General features: G+C 37.3%; 1 protein-coding gene across 1 annotated transcript; it reads left to right on the top strand.

The window, feature by feature from the left end:
* Positions 1–1280: 1280 nt before the first annotated feature.
* On the top strand, positions 1281–15873 carry LOC140229931 (heat shock 70 kDa protein 1-like). The gene is made up of 2 exons (XM_072310131.1): positions 1281–1468; positions 14484–15873. The coding sequence occupies exons 1-2, from the start codon at positions 1281–1283 to the stop codon at positions 15871–15873; spliced, it is 1578 nt and encodes a 525-aa protein (XP_072166232.1).
* The last annotated feature ends 2907 nt before the right edge of the window (positions 15874–18780 follow it).

Below are 18780 nucleotides of genomic sequence, written 5' to 3'. Positions count from 1 at the left end.
ATTTATTCGCCCAGTGTCGGCCTCATGGACTTTTTTGCCGAGTGTCGGACTCTTGGGCCTTGTATATAAGGCCTGCGTACTGTCGAGCTCGTGGGCTGCATTATTGAGTCAGACTCGTGACGTGCACCCAGTCATGGGTGTGTGTGTGTGTGTGTGTGGGGGGGGGGGGGGGCACGAGTGTCGTCACCCCTCCGTCGCCGCTTTTGAATTCAATCATTACTACATAGACACTCTCATCATACACGAGCAATCCTCATAATTTTATAAGCCTATACAACATAATCTGTCTCCGCATGATAACATAGTAAAAATACAATGGCACTTTACGTTTCAGACAGCGGTTAACTTTTGAATTATAGGTTATCTTATAACAGGGATGCCATGGTCGGAGAGCAGTTAGGCTGTAGGCCTACTAACTTAGGGACGAGCTCGATCCTTGACTTCGTTGAGTCGCAGCTCCCCCTCCCCCTCCCCCCCCCCAACACACACACACGTTCGACCACTCCCCTCTGCAGGTAGCTGCGAATCAGCAACATACTCTCCGATATTTCTTCATTTACAACGTTTTCTCCGCCTCCAAATATTATCTATGATGCATTGTCTATTCTCCGCCACCTAATTTTAAAAATATGCACCTAAAAAAAAAAAAAAAATCCGGAAAACCTTTGTAATCCATTTCATGCGGTCTTTATAAAAAAAAAAAAGAACAAAAAACAATCGGCCATCAGCTATAGCTCGTAATATTTTCCAAGCGTAGTTCCAAGGTCATTTATTTCAATTGGAGAGTAAGAAAAACAACCCAAAATTGAACGAATAAACAATCAAACAGTTCCAAGGTCATTTATTTCAATTGAAGAGTAAGAAAAACAACCCAAAATTGAACGAATTAACAATCAAACAAACACTGCAAAGCAAACATCAACAGTGCAGGCTCTCCCATCTGAAAAGATAAAGTACCGAGGTCATGGAGGTTCCAAATGCTCCAATGGGCGGGGTTATCGTTATCATTCAAATGCGCATGCGCACACCGTCCTCCAGCGAGGGCTGTCGGGGCTACATTATTCTTATCACTTAATTTACTGCCAGCGACCACAAGCGCAGACTACTCCGGAAGGGTGAGCGTCGAGAAAGTCAGACAGCTCTCAACAGTCAGGCGAGTTTGTCACTAGTTTGGCGATTTGGCTGTCTCAGCTCTGAGAGATTAGTAGAATATCTTTAATTTCACATCTGTCAGCACAGTCTTGGCATTTTACGCCCGTCTCGCAACATCATATGACAAAATGGCACAGGGAAAAGCTCCAGCTATTGGAATCGACCTGGGAACAACCTCCTCTTGCGTAGGTGTCTTCCGGAATGGCAAAGTCGAGATCATTCCGAACGACCAGAGAAACCGAACCACACCGAGCTACGTCGCCTTCACCGAGACGGGAAAGCTGGTTGGAGACGCCGCCAAGGACCAGGCCGCCATGTAAGCTACTAGACCTGCTCAGACTCATTGACACAGATCTTTCTGATAACTTTGCTGAACACAGTCAATCAGGGCAGTTTGGAAAAAGGCAAAATGTCAATTGAAAGCAGGAGAAACCCTAAAATACCAATAACGAAAACTTTAGAATTCAAATTTTGAACAGAACGTCCACTTTTCCTAAAACTGCTCTTATGTAGGCCCTATATCTGCTTCTCTCTTAATTAACCCACAAGATTATGGGACCCAAGATTATTATTATTATGTGCGTATTAGTGGTGGTTCGATCGGTTAGCCTGCTGCATGCCTTTCATCAAAGGTTCTAGTGATGTGTGGGATCTTTGCTTTCACAATGACACGTTAGAGAATACGCATCCTGTGGCGGGTGCAAGTAAAGACGTGCTATAGGACGATGATTATTCATGGTGGAGATCGCTCAAAATATCAGTAGGCCTACTCAAAAAGGACAAGTCCACCTTCATATACATGTGGATTGTGTGAATGCAACAATATTAGTAAAACACATTAGTGAAAGTTTGGAGAAAATCGGATAATCGGTTCAAAAGTTATGAATTTTTAAAGTATCTACACAGTCGCTGCTGGATGAGAAGACTACTACAGTGTATGATGTCATATGCGTACAACGCTATAAAGAAAATAAAAAGAGAATTTCACAAAACTTAACTTTTTTGATAAAGTGCACATTTCTTCGACTTGTTACTGACATTATGGTAAGGTTAATATTATTCCCCCTGCCTTACGAAAGAAAGAAGTCAAGTGTTCTTTTTTATGCGAGAAAAGTGAAAATATGTTGAATTCTCGTTATTCTTTGTTTATATCATTGTACACATGTGACATCACAAGCTATAGCAGTCTTCTCATCCAGCTTACTTCAAAAATACTTCAAAAATTCATAACTTTTGAACGGATTGTCCGATTTTCCTCAAACTCTCATTGATGTGTTCTACTAATATTGCTGCATTCACTCAATCCACATGTATATTAAGGTGACAGCACACAGAAAGCACACAGACTCTGAATCAAGAACTCTATTTGATAATGGTGCCATACATCTTATCAGAAATATGATTTCTCTGTTGTTTTTATACACTAACCTTTACTCTTCTGGATATGTGGTTTTTGACAAAAAAAAAAAAAATTTTGGTTGTTAAATGTCAGGGAGAGGTTTCCCCTCCACGCCTCTGCTATCCGACCTCCTCGTTGATCCACTGTGACTCCCAACGCTGAGTGTATTGAATGATAGAACCATGGCTTGTTACAGCCATTTTTATTTCCTATCATATACATTTATACATATATATATTTTGATGGCGGTTATTGTAAAAAGTTTAACGGGAAAAAGAAAGCCTTTTTCGGTCATCATTTTAGGGATACACGGTTCAATTTTGCAAGGTTATGCTCATCCTCCACCTGCTCATCCTCCACAGTATGGTGACAGTTAGTACCTTATGTTTTCATTTATTGATTGAAGCCAGACATTTCTACCCACATATTTCATTCGTAGTTTCAAAATATTTTTGAAGCCATAACTTTAAATTTTTAAAGAAAGTCAGTAATCTGTTTTAATACATAACTGGTAAATGGTTCTTTTAAAACCTTCCACACTTTTTGGTATTGAACTCCGATGTTTTTTATTATTATTATTATTATTTTTTTAGTACAGCACATCCCACACTGCTTTGGCAGATATTTGTCCTTCTACTGTGAACTGTCCGACAAAATCCCTTTGTTCTACAAATCACCTGTTGAAACTCAAATCCCATTGACAAGACGTCCTTATTATACGTGTACAGTTAAGCAGTTTCCATGAATGTATAATCGTTCACATGCTGTGTGTCGACACGAGGCGTGGCTGCTTTTTCGCGCCACGGCCGACTGATCTCCAATGGTAATCAAGCCACTGCAAATAACAGGTCTGCGTTTGACGCATGTTGAACGGGTTGCCCTGATTTCCATTTAGTATTTGTACTGTATTTTTTTTTTCTCTGATACGTGTGTTAGTGGAGCATGGTTAAAAGTCTCACATTCAATAGCTAATACAGATATTGCAAGAAATGTACATTCACTCCCCTTTACCCCCCTCCCCCCCCCCCCCCGTATACTGGAAAGTCTCCCTGAACTTCAACTGGGCAAGTGTCACGGTCCTTTAGTTCTCTATTTGTACGTGTTTTAAAACACAACACCTTTATACTGAGTGGTCCGGCTATCCCCTGGTGATCTGTTGTAATTGAGTAATTATTGTAAATGTGACCAAGATGGGTCTAATTGTATCAAATTTTGTATTGTATATTGAAACCCCACACACATTTGCACTTTGTACACACACCTGCACAGTAGTATGTACTTGCAAAATGCACATTAGCACCTATGCAGTTGTTGTCTCTCAAATCTCCGGTAATTTATATTTCTGTATTACAAAATGGCGTCACAGGTGAATACTCCCGATATTCTTGCTGACGTTATGCCTATGCGTGACAGTAAATATTACACACCCCTTGAATTCAATGATACTATACCGTATAGTCCAGATAATATTTCACTTCTTCATATAAACTCTAGGAGTTTGAATAAAAATGTTGAATATTTGGAAAATCTCAGAAGCGGATCTAAAGGGGGGGGGGGTGGGGGGGGGGGGTTGCAACCCCCCCCCCCAAAAAAAAAAAAAAAAAAATCCGGGGACCATTTTTTTTAATCTTATCTTTTTTTTTAACTTGTAATTTTATTTTTTTCTATTTATGGCAATGACCTCTATACCAAAAAAAGTGATGTTTTAGATGCAAGAAAACGCCATTTTCACACACAGATTTTCAAAAATTCTCCCTACTGTGGGAGGGGGGACACCACACCCCCCCCCCCCTCGCTCGCTCCGCTCCTTCGGGCTCGGTCGCTACGCTCCCTCGCATACCGCCCCCAACCCCCTCCTTTATAAAAAGCTAGATCCGCCCCTGAATCTTTTGCACTCTTTAAACAATTTTGAATTTTCTGTTATTGGAATAAGTGAAACTTGGTTACATCAAAACTCCCCAGATATCTTTAATTTACCCAATTATAAATTAGTTAGGGCTGATCGTCAAGGAAAAAGGGGTGGCGGTGTTGCGTTTTACATTGCGCAAAATTTACAGTTCAAAATCCGTTCTGAGATCACGTTAAGATATGCAGAAACGTTATAACCCAATTTCTAAAAATGTTATTATAGGTTTAATTTATCGACCCCCCTGATCTGAATTGTGAATTATTTTGTGATGAATTGGATTTATATCTCCATAAGATAGGTAATGAAAGTAAACATGTTTTTATTTTTGGTGATTTCAACATCAACTTTTCCCCCACATCCGATAACAATAATTCCTTTAATTTTATGCATTTAATGTATTCATATGGTTTTATGTCGATTATCAATAAACCCAGCAGGATGAATCCGCACTCATCAACTCAGATTGATAATATATTTTCGAATGTGTATAATAATACAATTACGGGGGTATATTATGTTCTGAAGTTTCTGATCATTTACCAATATTCTCAATTTGTGAATGTAAATTGGGTCGCAACAAATTACGTGATAAAATATGGTATTATAAAGAGTCAAAACGTAATGTGGAATTGTTGAAACAGAATTTATTTTTAGAGGAATGGACAGATATCTATAGTATTAATAATGTTAATTTGGCATATAAATGTTTTAATGATAATTATTCCTTTATGTAGAATAAAAAGTAACCGAAGTAAACCAAGAAATTCATGGATTACAAAAGGTATTTTGAAATCCATAAACACTCGTAATTTTTTTGTATAAGTTACATATTGGTAACCCAACTGAATTTAATTTGAATATGTATAAAGTTTATCGAAACAAATTGACAAAATTGATTCGTTTATCCCGTAGATTATATTTTTCTGATAGCATGAAAAAGGTTTCTTCGAATACTAATGCAACATGGAAAATCATTAAAGAGGTCCTAGGTAAAAAGCCTGATTCTCCGCCAATGAATGATATCACATTAAACGGCATCAAAATAAATGATCCCAATAATATGCTAACTCATTTAACTATTTTTTCGTTAACATCGGTCCGGAACTTGCTACTAAAATTAGCAATACTTCTGCTCATTTTACAGATTATCTTTTTGACCAAAATCAAGAGTCTATTTATTTTAATCCAACGAGTCCCAGTGAAATCATTAGTATCACTAAATCTTTAAATTGTTCTAAATCTTGTGGTTTTGATAAAATAAGTATGACGTTATTGAAAGAAATAATTTATCCACTCGCAGAACCGTTAAGCCATATATTTAATCTTTCTTTATCACAAGGTATTTTCCCTGATCTGCTGAAAATAGCGAAAGTTAATCCTGTCCATAAAAAAGATGATTCTCATGAAATGAGTAATTATCGTCCCATTTCTTTGTTGCCTAGTATGTCCAAAATTTTAGAAAAAAATTGTTTATAATAGACTTCTTAAATTTATTAATAAGTATGATTTACTTATTCCCAATCAATATGGTTTCAGAAAAAAAATTATTCAACTGATTTAGCATTAATACAAATTTATGATAAAATTACGAGTGCTTTTGCAAACAAAGAACATGTTGTAGGTATATTTTGTGATTTGAGTAAGGCATTCGATACTCTTGACCATTCTATTTTACTCTCCAAACTTAGTCATTATGGTATTCGAGGACAAGCACTTTTATGGCTTAAAGATTATCTAACTAATAGAAGACAATATTTTACTTTTAATGGTTGTGAATCTGACCCCCTTTTAATTAAATGTGGTGTTCCTCAAGGCTCAATTCTGGGCCCATTATTATTCCTTCTTTATGTCAATGATATCATTAATGCATCCTCTCTTCTCTCTTTTGTTCTATTTGCTGATGATACCAATATATTTTATTCCCATACAGATCTTAAGATTTTAAATGATACTTTAAATATTGAGATTAGTAAAGTATCAAATTGGTTTAAGTTTAATAAACTTTCTTTGAATATAAAAAAGACTCATTTCATTTATTTCAAACTTCATTCTCATAAGGAAGATACGCTGATACATATTAACATTGATGATATCCCATTAGAAAAGAAAACGAATTCAAAATTTCTGGGAGTGTATATAGATGAAAGTTTGACTTGGAATGAGTATTTGCATTATGTTACAACGTGTATTTCGAAAAATATAGGGATAATTTCCAAGCTGAAGTTCTTTCTTCCTCGTTCAACTTTATTTCTATTATATAATTCCTTAATTATCCTATATATAAGTTATTGCAATGTTGTATAGGGTACTTGCGGCTTTACCAAAATAGATTCTATATTCAAATTACAAAAAAAAAAAAAAAGTTATACGTATTTGTACAGGATCGCATTTTCTGGCTCATACTGATTCTTTATTTCATGAGCTTAAAACATTGAAGGTTTTTGATTTGAATATTATTCAAGTAGCAGTAATTATGTTTAAATATATACATGATCAACTTCCATCATCGTTTAATAACATGTTTAGGTTTAATACTTCTGTCCATTCGTACCCTACTCGTATATGTAGAAATTTCCACCTTTTGAATCCCAAATTATTAGTGACACATAAATCTATAAGACATTCGGTTGCGGACATTTGGAATAATCTCCCGGATAATATAAAGTCCTGTTCAAGTATTTATTCTTTGAAAGCCTCACTAAAACGATATTTGATACAATTATATTCTCCAAACCAATTAAGCTAACAAATATTTATAGTAAATGATTGTCATCTTATTGTCAATCTCTATCTTCTTCCTTCAACTGCATCTTGCACTCTCACCTGCAACTGCACTGCACTCACCTGATCACCTTCCTCCAAGAGAGTTATGTCGTTGGATAGTCAGTTTATGAGGCCTCCATCCATTTCAAGCTTAATCGCTTATGATGGTGGTCTCCTGCATTCATTGATCTCTGTTGTTTACTGAAAAAATACTATATATCTTATTTTATGTTTCTGTGTATCTACATTGCTCAATGCAATCACCTATGCGTATCTATTTTATACTGTTATCGATTTATTTCACTGCACCTGTTATTCTTTGTTCTTTGTACTTTTTGAAGTTTGTATTCAAATTGCATCTGATTGAATGCAGAAATAAAAGCAAACAAACAAACAAATTTAAGGTTTTTTTATCACTTTTGGATGATTTTCTGTGTAGCAGGAGACCAACAGCTCTTTTTATTAGGAATGTGTAAGAGATTTGATGTGTTCTGTATTTTGATATTTTCTTTGCAACACAGGACTAAAGTAGATATCTGGTGAAATAAACAGTTTCTATGGTTTGAATTAAAAAAATGTATATGAAGGCGAACTTGTCCTTTTTAATGATGGAACTACACTGGAGGGAAAGAACGAGTAGTTAGAATTCAACAAGAGCAAATCAAGAGGTCTTGCTCACCATGAGCAAGGTTCTTTGAAAAAAAGAGAAGAAACATAGTCTAATGAGAGAAAGAAGATGAAGAAACGTATAATACGAGATAACACTATGCGAGTCGTCTCGATTATCCATAGACAAGACTTCTTAAATCAACTTGTTTAAAATGTGAAGGAGCACAGACTTTCGAAACCAAAATAAAAAAAGGTCTCTTTTCATCATCCATTCTAATACACCTGATCTGCTTCAACAACTGCAGTCCGTCTATATTCTGTCCTAAACGAGTCGATTTACAGATTTTTTTTTTTTTTAATTATGTATTCGTCTTCTCCTCCAGCTGACCAATCGAGTCAGTTGTCTTACATATTCGAAATCTTGCAGTCGTGTCTCTTTCTCAAAAAAAAAAAAAAAAAAAAGAAGAAGAAGAAGAAAAAAAAAAAAGGGACATGCCGACTTAATATACACACCAGCTACTCCGCCCGCCTTTGGTCCAGAGCATGATAACTTGCAAAGTCAAAAAAGCTTTTCTCGTTTTTCACGTTAATGCTTTTCCGTGATGCTTTATAATCTACGGAGGACTCCAAAAAATGTTCGGCTTTGCATCACTTATTGGCTCGTACTTAATGCACACGCTCATCATGTGCTGCATCCTGAAACCACCCCTACCGGAAAAAAACAAACAAACACACACACAGTGCCTCACAGTGTGTTCACAATGTGGTCACCTTGTCGACTATGTAAACACGCTCGAATTTAACAGTGTGGAGATGATTTCACACAGTGGTTTGGTTTTCGCAGAGTGTTCACATGGTAATGTTCTGTGTCACACTGTGAATCAATGATTTCCAATGTGTTCACACTGTTAAAATGCTTGAATTGAACAGTGTGAAGAGATTTCACAATGTGTTCACAAAGTGTTCACACTGTGTTCACAATGTGTTCAGAATTGTGTTCACAATGTGTTCATATTGTGTTCACATTGTGTACACACTGTGTTTCTCAAACTGTGGGACACTGTGTCCTTTCCAGCAGGGATGAGGAGAACATTATAGGAGAACAATGAACACATTATGAAATCATGATAAACAGGAAGATTTTCAAAGATGGTAACTGATGATCGTGGCATTTCAGTAAAAGTGTATCTGGCCACACAGAGCTTCCTTCCCCCTGCTAAAGTATATATCAACCAAAACCGACTGTGTGACTTTTTGATAACTGGATCGTCTATATTCCAGATCGTTCTTTCCCCTAATGTGGACCCGTGTAAACGGACATAACTTTTTACTATGAAATTGCATTATTTTTGATTGAATAACAAAAGAAAACCCCCAATTAGATCTACAGATAAAACTCAATATTATTGTGAGCACTGCAATGTGACTGATTGGATATGAAATTTTTCAGTGAACATAATAAGAACTCTTTTAAGTTCTTTTTTTAATCAAAATCAATATTGGGGAAAGATTCAACGTGTATTGGTCATTCATATCATTTGGTCAAAATCAAAATTCTCCCGCCCTTCAAAAACGTATCAATTGACCGATGACAAACTTGAAACTATATGTTCTGAAATGTGTTGCCAAATTCTGATACATACATACATACATTAGGAGGCCCTTGAAAAGTTTACAACATAGTGAACAACATTATGTGAACAATAAAGGGTTCAAGATGAAGGGGAATGTTACTCTACCAAGTGAAATCCTGACAATAAAAATTATGCAGATTGCTATTATGAGATATACATCCCTCCAAGCAACAGATATGTCGATCTGGGGCCCGTTTCATAAAACTTGTCATCAATGACAACTGCCACATTTCTATGACAAATTTGCTTTCAGCCAATCAGAATCAAGGATTTCAGTAGCTTGTCACATCTATGACAACTTGTCACATCTATGACAACTTGTCACTGATGACAAGTTTTATGAAACGGGCCCCGGAACTTTGTGTGTCATGATCATAAAAATTAGTGGGTAAAATTTCTAACCAGGCCAGCTGGATGAACAAAACGGTTTGCCTTTGGATGGATGAATACCAAAACAACGCGATAAAGTCACTGAAGGAAGTGTATATGATGAACAACTTTAATAGCAATTATTATTGCCACGATCACACGGCGTATCTCGCAAGAAAAGAGTGGAATATTACAGAATAAGTATTGCATGAAAGGTTATATATTGCGTAGTTGGAACAAACAACCTTAACCATGACACTAGGGTATCCCTCCAAGTAAAAGAAATGTCGAGCGGAACTTTGTGTGGTCCTAAGTGGGCAAAATTTCTAACCAGGCGAGCTGGATGAACAAAAAGGTTTGCCTTTGGATGGATGAATACCAAAACAACGCGATAAAGTCACTGAAGCACGTATATGATGAAACAGCTTTAGTAACAATGACATTGTCACGGTCACACGGCGTATCTCGCAAGACAAGAGTGCAATATTTCAGAATAAGTATTGCATGAAAGGTTATCTATTTTTTAGTTGGAATAAACAACATTAACCATTACAATATGGTATCCCTCCAAGCAACAGAAATGTCGAGCAGAACTTTGTGTGGTCTTATGTGAGCAAAATTTCTAATCAGGTGAGCTAGATAAACAAAAGGTTTGCCTTTGGATGGATGATACCAAAACAACGCGATAAAGTCACCGAAGCATGCATGATGAAACAACTATTAATGATATTGTCACGGTCACACGGCGTATCTCGCAAGGCAAGAGTGCAATATTACAAAGTAAGTATTGCATGAAAGATGATCTGTTTGTAGTTGGAATAAACCGTAACCGTGACAATATGGTATTTCCGCCATTCAACCGGTTTTTGTTTGTTTGTTGAGGTAACACATTCTTTCTCAGTGTTCTCACAATGGCATAAATATAGGAAAAGCTATAATCCAAGGGGTTTATTCCTAGTCCTGAACCTGTATTTACTATATTCTTCATTTTTCATTATTGGTGTGTAGGTAGTAACGAATTTCGCTTTCATTCGAGCTGTGCTTTGTCAAGTCATAATTGTTACATGTTCATATCAAACCTCTCTTTGTTTAAAACTGACACTAATATTGGCAACACATCAAATTTCGTTGTTAAAATTCAGATTTTCAATGATTTTTCTTTCAATCTTATTGAGGCTATAAATTGTCCTGTTCAAGTATTTATTCTTTGAAAGCCTCACTAAAACGATATTTGATACAATTATATTCTCCAAACCAATTAAGCTAACAAATATGTATAGTAAATGATAGTCATCTTATTGTCAATCTCTATCTTCTTCCTTCAACTGCATCTTGCACTCTCACCTGCAACTGCACTGCACTCACCTGATCACCTTCCTCCAAGAGAGTTATGTCGTTGGATAGTCAGTTTATGAGGCCTCCATCCATTTCAAGCTTAATCGCTTATGATGGTGCTCTCCTGCATTCATTGATCTCTGTTGTTTACTGAAAAAAATACTATATATCTTATTTTATGTTTCTGTGTATCTACATTGCTCAATGCAATCACCTATGTGTTTCTATTTACTGTTATCGATTTATTTCACTGCACCTGTTATTCTTTGTTCTTTGTACTTTTTGAAGTTTGTATTCAAATTGCATCTGATTGAATGCAGAAATAAAAGCAAACAAACAAACAAACAAATTTAAGGTTTTTTATCACTTTTGGATGATTTTCTGTGTAGTAGGAGACAAACAGCTCTTTTTATTAGGAATGTGCAAGAGATTTGATGTGTTCTGTATTTTGATATTTTCTTTGCAACACAGGACTAAAGTAGATATCTGGTGAAATAATCTGTTTCAATGGTTTGAATTAAAAAAAATGTATATGGAGGCGAACTTGTCCTTTTTAATGATGGAACTACACTGGAGGGAAAGAACGAATAGTTCGAATTCAACAAGAGCAAATCAAGAGGTCTTGCTCACCAATGAGCAAGGTTCTTTGAAAAAAAAAAGAAACATAGTCTATGAGAGAAAGAAGATGAAGAAACGTATAATACGAGATAACACTATGCGATTCGTCTCGATTATCCATAGACAAGACTTCTTAAATCAACTTGTTTAAAATGTGAAGGAGCACAGACTTTCAAAACCAAAATAAAAAAAGGTCTCTTTTCATCCTCCATTCTAATACACCTGATCTGCTTCAACAACTGCAGTCCGTCTATATTCTGTCCTAAACGAGTTGATTTACAGATTTTTTTTTGAATTATGTATTCGTCTTCTCCTCCAGCTGACCAATCGAGTCAGCTGTTTACATATTCGAATTCTTGCAGTCGTGTCTCTCTCTCTCTCTCTCAAAAAAAAAAAGAAGAAGAAGAAGAAGAAAAAAAAAAAAGGACATGCCGACTTAATATACACACCAGCTACTCCGCCCGCCTTTGGTCCAGAGCATGATAACTTGCAGAGTCAAAACAGCTTTTCTCGTTTTTCACGTTAATGCTTTTCCGTGATGCTTTATAATCTACGGAGGACTCCAAAAAATGCTCTGCTTTGCATCACTTATTGGCTCGTACTTAATGCATACGCTCATCATGTGCTGCATCCTGAAACCACCCCTACCGGAAAAAGACAAACAAACAAACACACAGTGCCTCACAGTGTGTTCACAATGTGGTCACCTTGTCGACTATGCAAACACGCTCGAATTTAACAGTGTGGAGATGATTTCACACAGTGGTTTGGTTTTCGCAGAGTGTTCACATGGTAATGTTCTGTGTCACACTGTGAATCAATGATTTCCAATGTGTTCACACTGTTCAAATGCTTGAATTGAACAGTGTGAAGAGATTTCACAATGTGTTCACAAATTGTTCACACTGTGTTCACAATGTGTTCAGAATTGTGTTCACAATGTGTTCATATTGTGTTCACATTGTGTACACACTGTGTTTCTCACACTGTGGGACACTGTGTCCTTTCCAGGAGGGATGAGGAGAACATATAGGAGAACAATGAACACATTATGAAATCATGATAAACAGGAAGATTTTCAAAGATGGTAACTGATGATCGTGGCATTTCAGTACGAGTGTATCTGGCCACACAGAGCTTCCTTCCCCGTGCTAAAGTATATATCAACCAAAACCGACTGTGTGACTTTTTGATAACTGGATCGTCTATATTCCAGATCGTTCTTTCCCCTAATGTGGACCCGTGTAAACGGATATAACTTTTTACTATGAAATTGCATTATTTTTGATTGAATAACAAAAGAAAACCCCCAATTAGATCTACAGATAAAACTCTATATTATTGTGAGCACTGCAATGTGACTGATTGGATATGAAAATTTTCAGTGAACATAATAAAAACTCCTTTAAGTTCTTTTTTAAATCAAAATCAATATTGGAGAAAGATTCAACGTGTATTGGTCAATTCATATCATTTGGTCAAAATCAAAATTCTCCCGCCCTTCAAAAACGTATCAATTGATCGATGACAAACTTGAAATTAGCTGGATGAACAAAAAGGTTTGCCTTTGGATGGATGAATACCAAAACAACGCGATAAAGTCACTGAAGCACGTATATGATGAAACAGCTTTAGTAACAATGACATTGTCACGGTCACACGGCGTATCTCGCAAGACAAGAGTGCAATATTTCAGAATAAGTATTGCATGAAAGGTTATCTATTTTGTAGTTGGAATAAACAACCTTAACCATTACAATATGGTATCCCTCCAAGCAACAGAAATGTCGAGCAGAACTTTGTGTGGTCTTATGTGAGCAAAATTTCTAATCAGGTGAGCTAGATAAACAAAAGGTTTGCCTTTGGATGGATGAATACCAAAACAACGCGATAAAGTCACCGAAGCATGTATGATGAAACAACTATAAAATGATATTGTAACCGTCACACGGCGTATCTCGCAAGGCAAGAGTGCAATATTACAAAATAAGTATTGCATGAAAGATTATCTATTTTGTAGTTGGAATAAACAACCTTAACCGTAACAATATGGTATTTCTGCCATTCAACCGGTTTTTGTTTGTTTGTTGAGGTAACACATTCTTTCCCAGTGTTCTCACAATGGCATAAATATAGGAAAAGCTATAATCCAGGGGGTTTATTCCTAGTCCTGAACCTGTATTTACTATACTCTTCATTTTCCATTATTGGTGTGTAGGTAGTAACGAATTTCGCTTTCATTCGAGCTGTGTTTTGTCAAGTCATAATTGTTACGTGTTCATATCAAACCTCTCTTTGTTTAAAACTGACACTAATATTGGCAACACATAAAATTTCCATGTTAAAATTCAGATTTTCAATGATTTTTCTTTCAATCTTATTGAGGCTATAAATTGCCCTCTGATAATGTGCCGATTAAAATCAATGATTGCAACCAGTTTAAACTGTCCTTTCTCCTCCGTCAATGAGCAATAAAGTTTAGGTGTGTCGATAAATTTAATGAAGACAAGATAATATAGACCCTCCAACAAAAAACAACAACAAAACAAAAACAAAAACAAAAACAAAAACAAAAACAAAACACACCCAAGAACAAACAAACCAATCCCCCCAAACACCAATAAACCAACAAATTGCCCATGACTTCAATGGTATATGAGCTTTCGTTTCTTTCCCTTTTGAATCTTGTTTACAGGAATCCGAGGAACACAATCTTTGATGCTAAGCGATTAATCGGACGTCTGTTTGCCGATGGCGTTGTGGCTAATAACAAGGAGCTCTGGCCTTTCACTGTGGTTGACCGTGAGGGTAAAGCCATGTTTCAAGCAGAGTACTTGGGAGAAACAAAGACCTTTGCCCCGGAAGAGATCAGCGCAGTGATCCTGACCAAGATGAAAGAAACAGCCGAGGCGTACCTTGGTCAGAAAGTTACCGATGCCGTCATCAGCGTGCCGGCCTATTTCAACGACGCTCAACGCCAGGCGACAATGGATGCTGGGGCGATCGCAGGTCTGAACGTCATGCGTCTAATCAACGAGCCAACAGCGGCGGCCCTGGCGTACTGGCATAATCAGAATGTGGATGGGGAGCGACATGTACTGATCTTCGACCTCGGAGGAGGGACATTTGATGTCTCTATTGTCACCTTTGACGAAGGAATTTTTGAGGTTAAATCGACATCAGGGGATACCAATTTAGGTGGCGAGGACTTTGATAACCGGCTCGTCGACCATCTGGTTAAGGGATTCAAACGCGAACATAGCAAAGACCTTAGCTCCAGCCCACAGTCACTTAGTCGTCTTCGGACGGCAGCTGAGCAAGCGAAGAAAGATCTGTCGAGCATCACAGAGACCAACATAGAAGTGGAATCTCTCTTCGAAGGAATCGACTTTAACGCCACCATCACCAGAGCTCGCTTCGAAGAGTTATGCTCCGATCTCTTCAAGTCTTGCCTTAAGCCCGTAGAGAAAGCACTGAAGGATTCTAACCTCGAAAAAGGATGGATTGGATCCATCGTCATGATTGGAGGGTCAACCCGCATCCCAAAAGTACAGAAGCTTCTGAGGGATTACTTCAGAGGCGAAGAACTGAACAAGTCCATCAATCCTGATGAAGCTGTGGCCTATGGTGCAGCAATCCAGGCAGCTATCTTGTCTGGTGATCAGAGCGATGATATCCAGGATCTCTTACTCCTTGACGTAGCTCCCCTTTCTCTTGGTATAGAAACAACTGGTGGTGTAATGACATCCTTCATCAAGAGAAATACGACTATTCCAACGACAAAAACTCATATTTTCTCAACGTATGCAGACAACCAGTCAGATGTACTCATTCAGATTTTCGAGGGAGAGCGGTCAATGACAAAGGACAACAACTTACTTGGAGGTTTCGAGTTAACCGATATTCGTCCTGCTCCGAGAGGGGTACCACAGATCGATGTGACCTTTGACATCGACGCCAATGGCATCTTGAACGTGACTGCAAAAGACAAGGACACTGGTCGCACCAACAATGTCAGGTGTGTCAACAGCTGTGGCCGGCTCTCCAGGGAGGAGATTGACCGCATGGTCGGTGAGGCACAGTAGGGAAATGGATCGGGGCGTCTTCAGTGTGGGCGACGTAGAGGGCGTCCTTGAGACCCTCGTCCATGGGATGGACGCCAACACACAGGCATAAAGGGCGGAATACGTGCACCAGTTTGACGAAATCCGGAAGATTTCCGAGTCAGTTACGTTACTTCTGTCCATTTGGGATTCCCAGTCTAGATAACCTCCCAGCAAACAGGTCTACATGCGGCCACCTTTTCACCCAAAGTGGTGGACTCACACCAGGGTCAGCCGAGCGTCTTCAGAAGTGGGGGGGGGGGGGGGAGGGGGGCACTTTCGGGTTTCATGAGCTAACAAGTAAAAAAAAAAGCCTTCAGCTGATCTCTCCCTTCCACTTCCTTTTCTTTTCAGCTGACAAGCAACCTTAAGATAAATGACATAAATTTTCTCCAAAAAGCTGTATTTATGTTTTGTCTCAAGTCAAACCTCTTGCCTCCAATATTTAACAGAATATTTCGGTCAAATTCAGAGATTCACTCTTATCCAACCAGACAATCCACAAATGTACATTTATTTAACCCCAAAACCGCACTCGCGCATCACTCTATCAGACACTCCGGCCCTGACACTTGGAATTCCCTTCCCATCGAAATTAAAAACATGACCACTATGTATTCATTTAAGAAGGCTGTAAAACTTCACCTCCTTAAGCAGTATTCCCCAGGATAACATTCTGATTCCTTTATTGTATTATAATCAAATGTATATGAATATGTACGTGGTACATGATGCATGTATGTGTGCATACATATATCGATTTATTTATCTATCCATATTATGAATATAAATATATAATTATGTATGTATAGGATAGGTACATCATGTATATTATATGAGCATGTATATGTATGTGTACGATGTGCCTTACCATTACTGCGTACATAAAATAAGCACGATATATTTCATTCCATATCAGATAACAATATAATATAGGATACTTTGTAATCACACATTATTATTTTAATAGTGCATATTCGGTCATTTCTCCGGCAAAGGCAACTGAACGTGTAAACTTTAATATCATTATCATATTGTATTTATCATCATTACTATCATTGTAAAGTAGTTGGAGTGGTACACATACACTCTGTAACTTTCCCTCTTCCCCCTACCCTTCCCTATTTCTCTCTTTCTCTATTCCCTATTCTATCACGAGTAGGTAAGCATATAGTCTCCATACCGTCAAGCCTCGGCTTATTTTAGAGACCCTTCTGTTTAAGTTCCATAAGCTGTTTGTATTTGTCTTGTATAATTGTACTAAAAACTATGTGTCGATATACTGTTTGTCATAAATGACATGTACATGATCATATCTGATGTAACGGAATTAAGCAGAAATAAATCAAATCAAATCAAAAAAAAAGAAGGATCTTCAGCGCAAAAACATAACCTTACCGCGATCATTTTCAAGATCTCTAGCTATTTCTTTTTAGTGCACTTACATACTTCCGGGTTAAAAAAAAAGTGTGTGTGTGTCGGAGGGGGGGGGGGGCGGTTCTTCCGGCCATGCACACTACTGAAGAATTCGACTATAGACTAGACAACCCATCGCCCTCAGCCTCCCTTCTCAGAGCTATAATTGCTCTTCAATATTATACAGAGTTTGATCGCAAAAAGACTTAACTCCGTTCCTGTCAGTTTCAAGTATTTGCAATTTAACCTGAAAAAGAGAAGATATTGGATACTCTTAATCATAACTTCTAGAATCTTCCTCGTTATGCAACAATGATTGAGGCATCTATCGAAAGGATTTATTTTGCTCTAACTGACAATGGACTTACTTTAAGCTATCCGTTTTGCGATCGAACTCTTCCTATATCCTTTAGTTAGACTTATTTATCAACGCAGTGTGTGTTTTGTTACAACATGATATAATGTCACCTTTTAAGAAAGCCTATAAAACTTACACGAAAAGTATTTTTGCTGAATGTTCACCTTAAGCGGGGTATCGGCCATACGTCGTTGCGTCAAGTTGAAAGTCAAAATTAATCATAATCTAGGTTGATGGGATTTTTTTCTTGAATGGTCTTTCGGAGAATATTGCTTTTGTTGTTTAAAGGGGGAACCCAGTCCAAATGCAAAATAGTCTGATAAGAAAGAGTAAAATATTACGAGTTCAACGGTATAATTTTGATCGAAATAGGATGAAAAATAAGAAAGTTATGACATTTTGAAGTTTTGCTATCTTGGGGGGGGGGGAACAGTTCCTGAACAGTCAATATGATTATGCAAATGGCAAAGTGAGTATATCATTCCCTCACAACTTGCCATATAGTTTGTATATAAAATTCTGAAATTTCTAGTCTTTCATTCAAACGCAATCATGCCTGAGGCTCAAATCCTGGTATATCTACCTGATCACTATTCTGAAGTTATTTAACCAGGAAAAACATCATGTTTAAGGCTTCAATGAAGAAAATCATTGAATTTTCATTATTATTTTTTTTTTTGTACACGATCAACGGAAAATTGTGAGGGCATGGCATCGTTAGCTCACTCATTATGCTCATTTTGAATATTCATATCTACTGTACAAGAACTGTTTTGGAGAAATAAATTCCTTATTTTTCATTCGATTTCAGTCAAAATTTTAACGTTGAACTCGAGATGTCGAGATGTTACTTTTTTTAACGGACTGATTTATATTTGGACTGGATTTCCCCTTTAAGTGATAAAATGTTAGTATGCTTCTTTCTGAGTGTCTTTCTGACGATCCCCAGTATCGAAATTAATGCAGATATCCAAATCTTATCTGTAAAACGACTCGACAGTAAAACTTTGACTTTCATTATGAGAGAATTATCTCTTACTAAGGGCGCTCAGTGTATTCCCGTTATAACGGAGTCCTCGGGACCGGCGGTTTCTTTTGTTATAGCGATTTTTTTT

Source organism: Diadema setosum, chromosome 6 (assembly GCF_964275005.1).
Source record: "Diadema setosum chromosome 6, eeDiaSeto1, whole genome shotgun sequence".
In the NCBI taxonomy this organism is placed as follows: domain Eukaryota; kingdom Metazoa; phylum Echinodermata; class Echinoidea; order Diadematoida; family Diadematidae; genus Diadema; species Diadema setosum.
This window is presented reverse-complemented; position numbering and strand designations above follow the sequence as displayed.

Coding starts and splice junctions, on each gene's coding strand:
- LOC140229931 (XM_072310131.1), top strand. CDS start 1,281: ATGGCACAGGGAAAAGCTCCAGCTATTGGAATCGACCTGGGAACAACC. Junction 1,469..14,483: donor GCCAAGGACCAGGCCGCCAT/GTAAGCTACTAG, acceptor TCTTGTTTACAG/GAATCCGAGGAACACAATCT.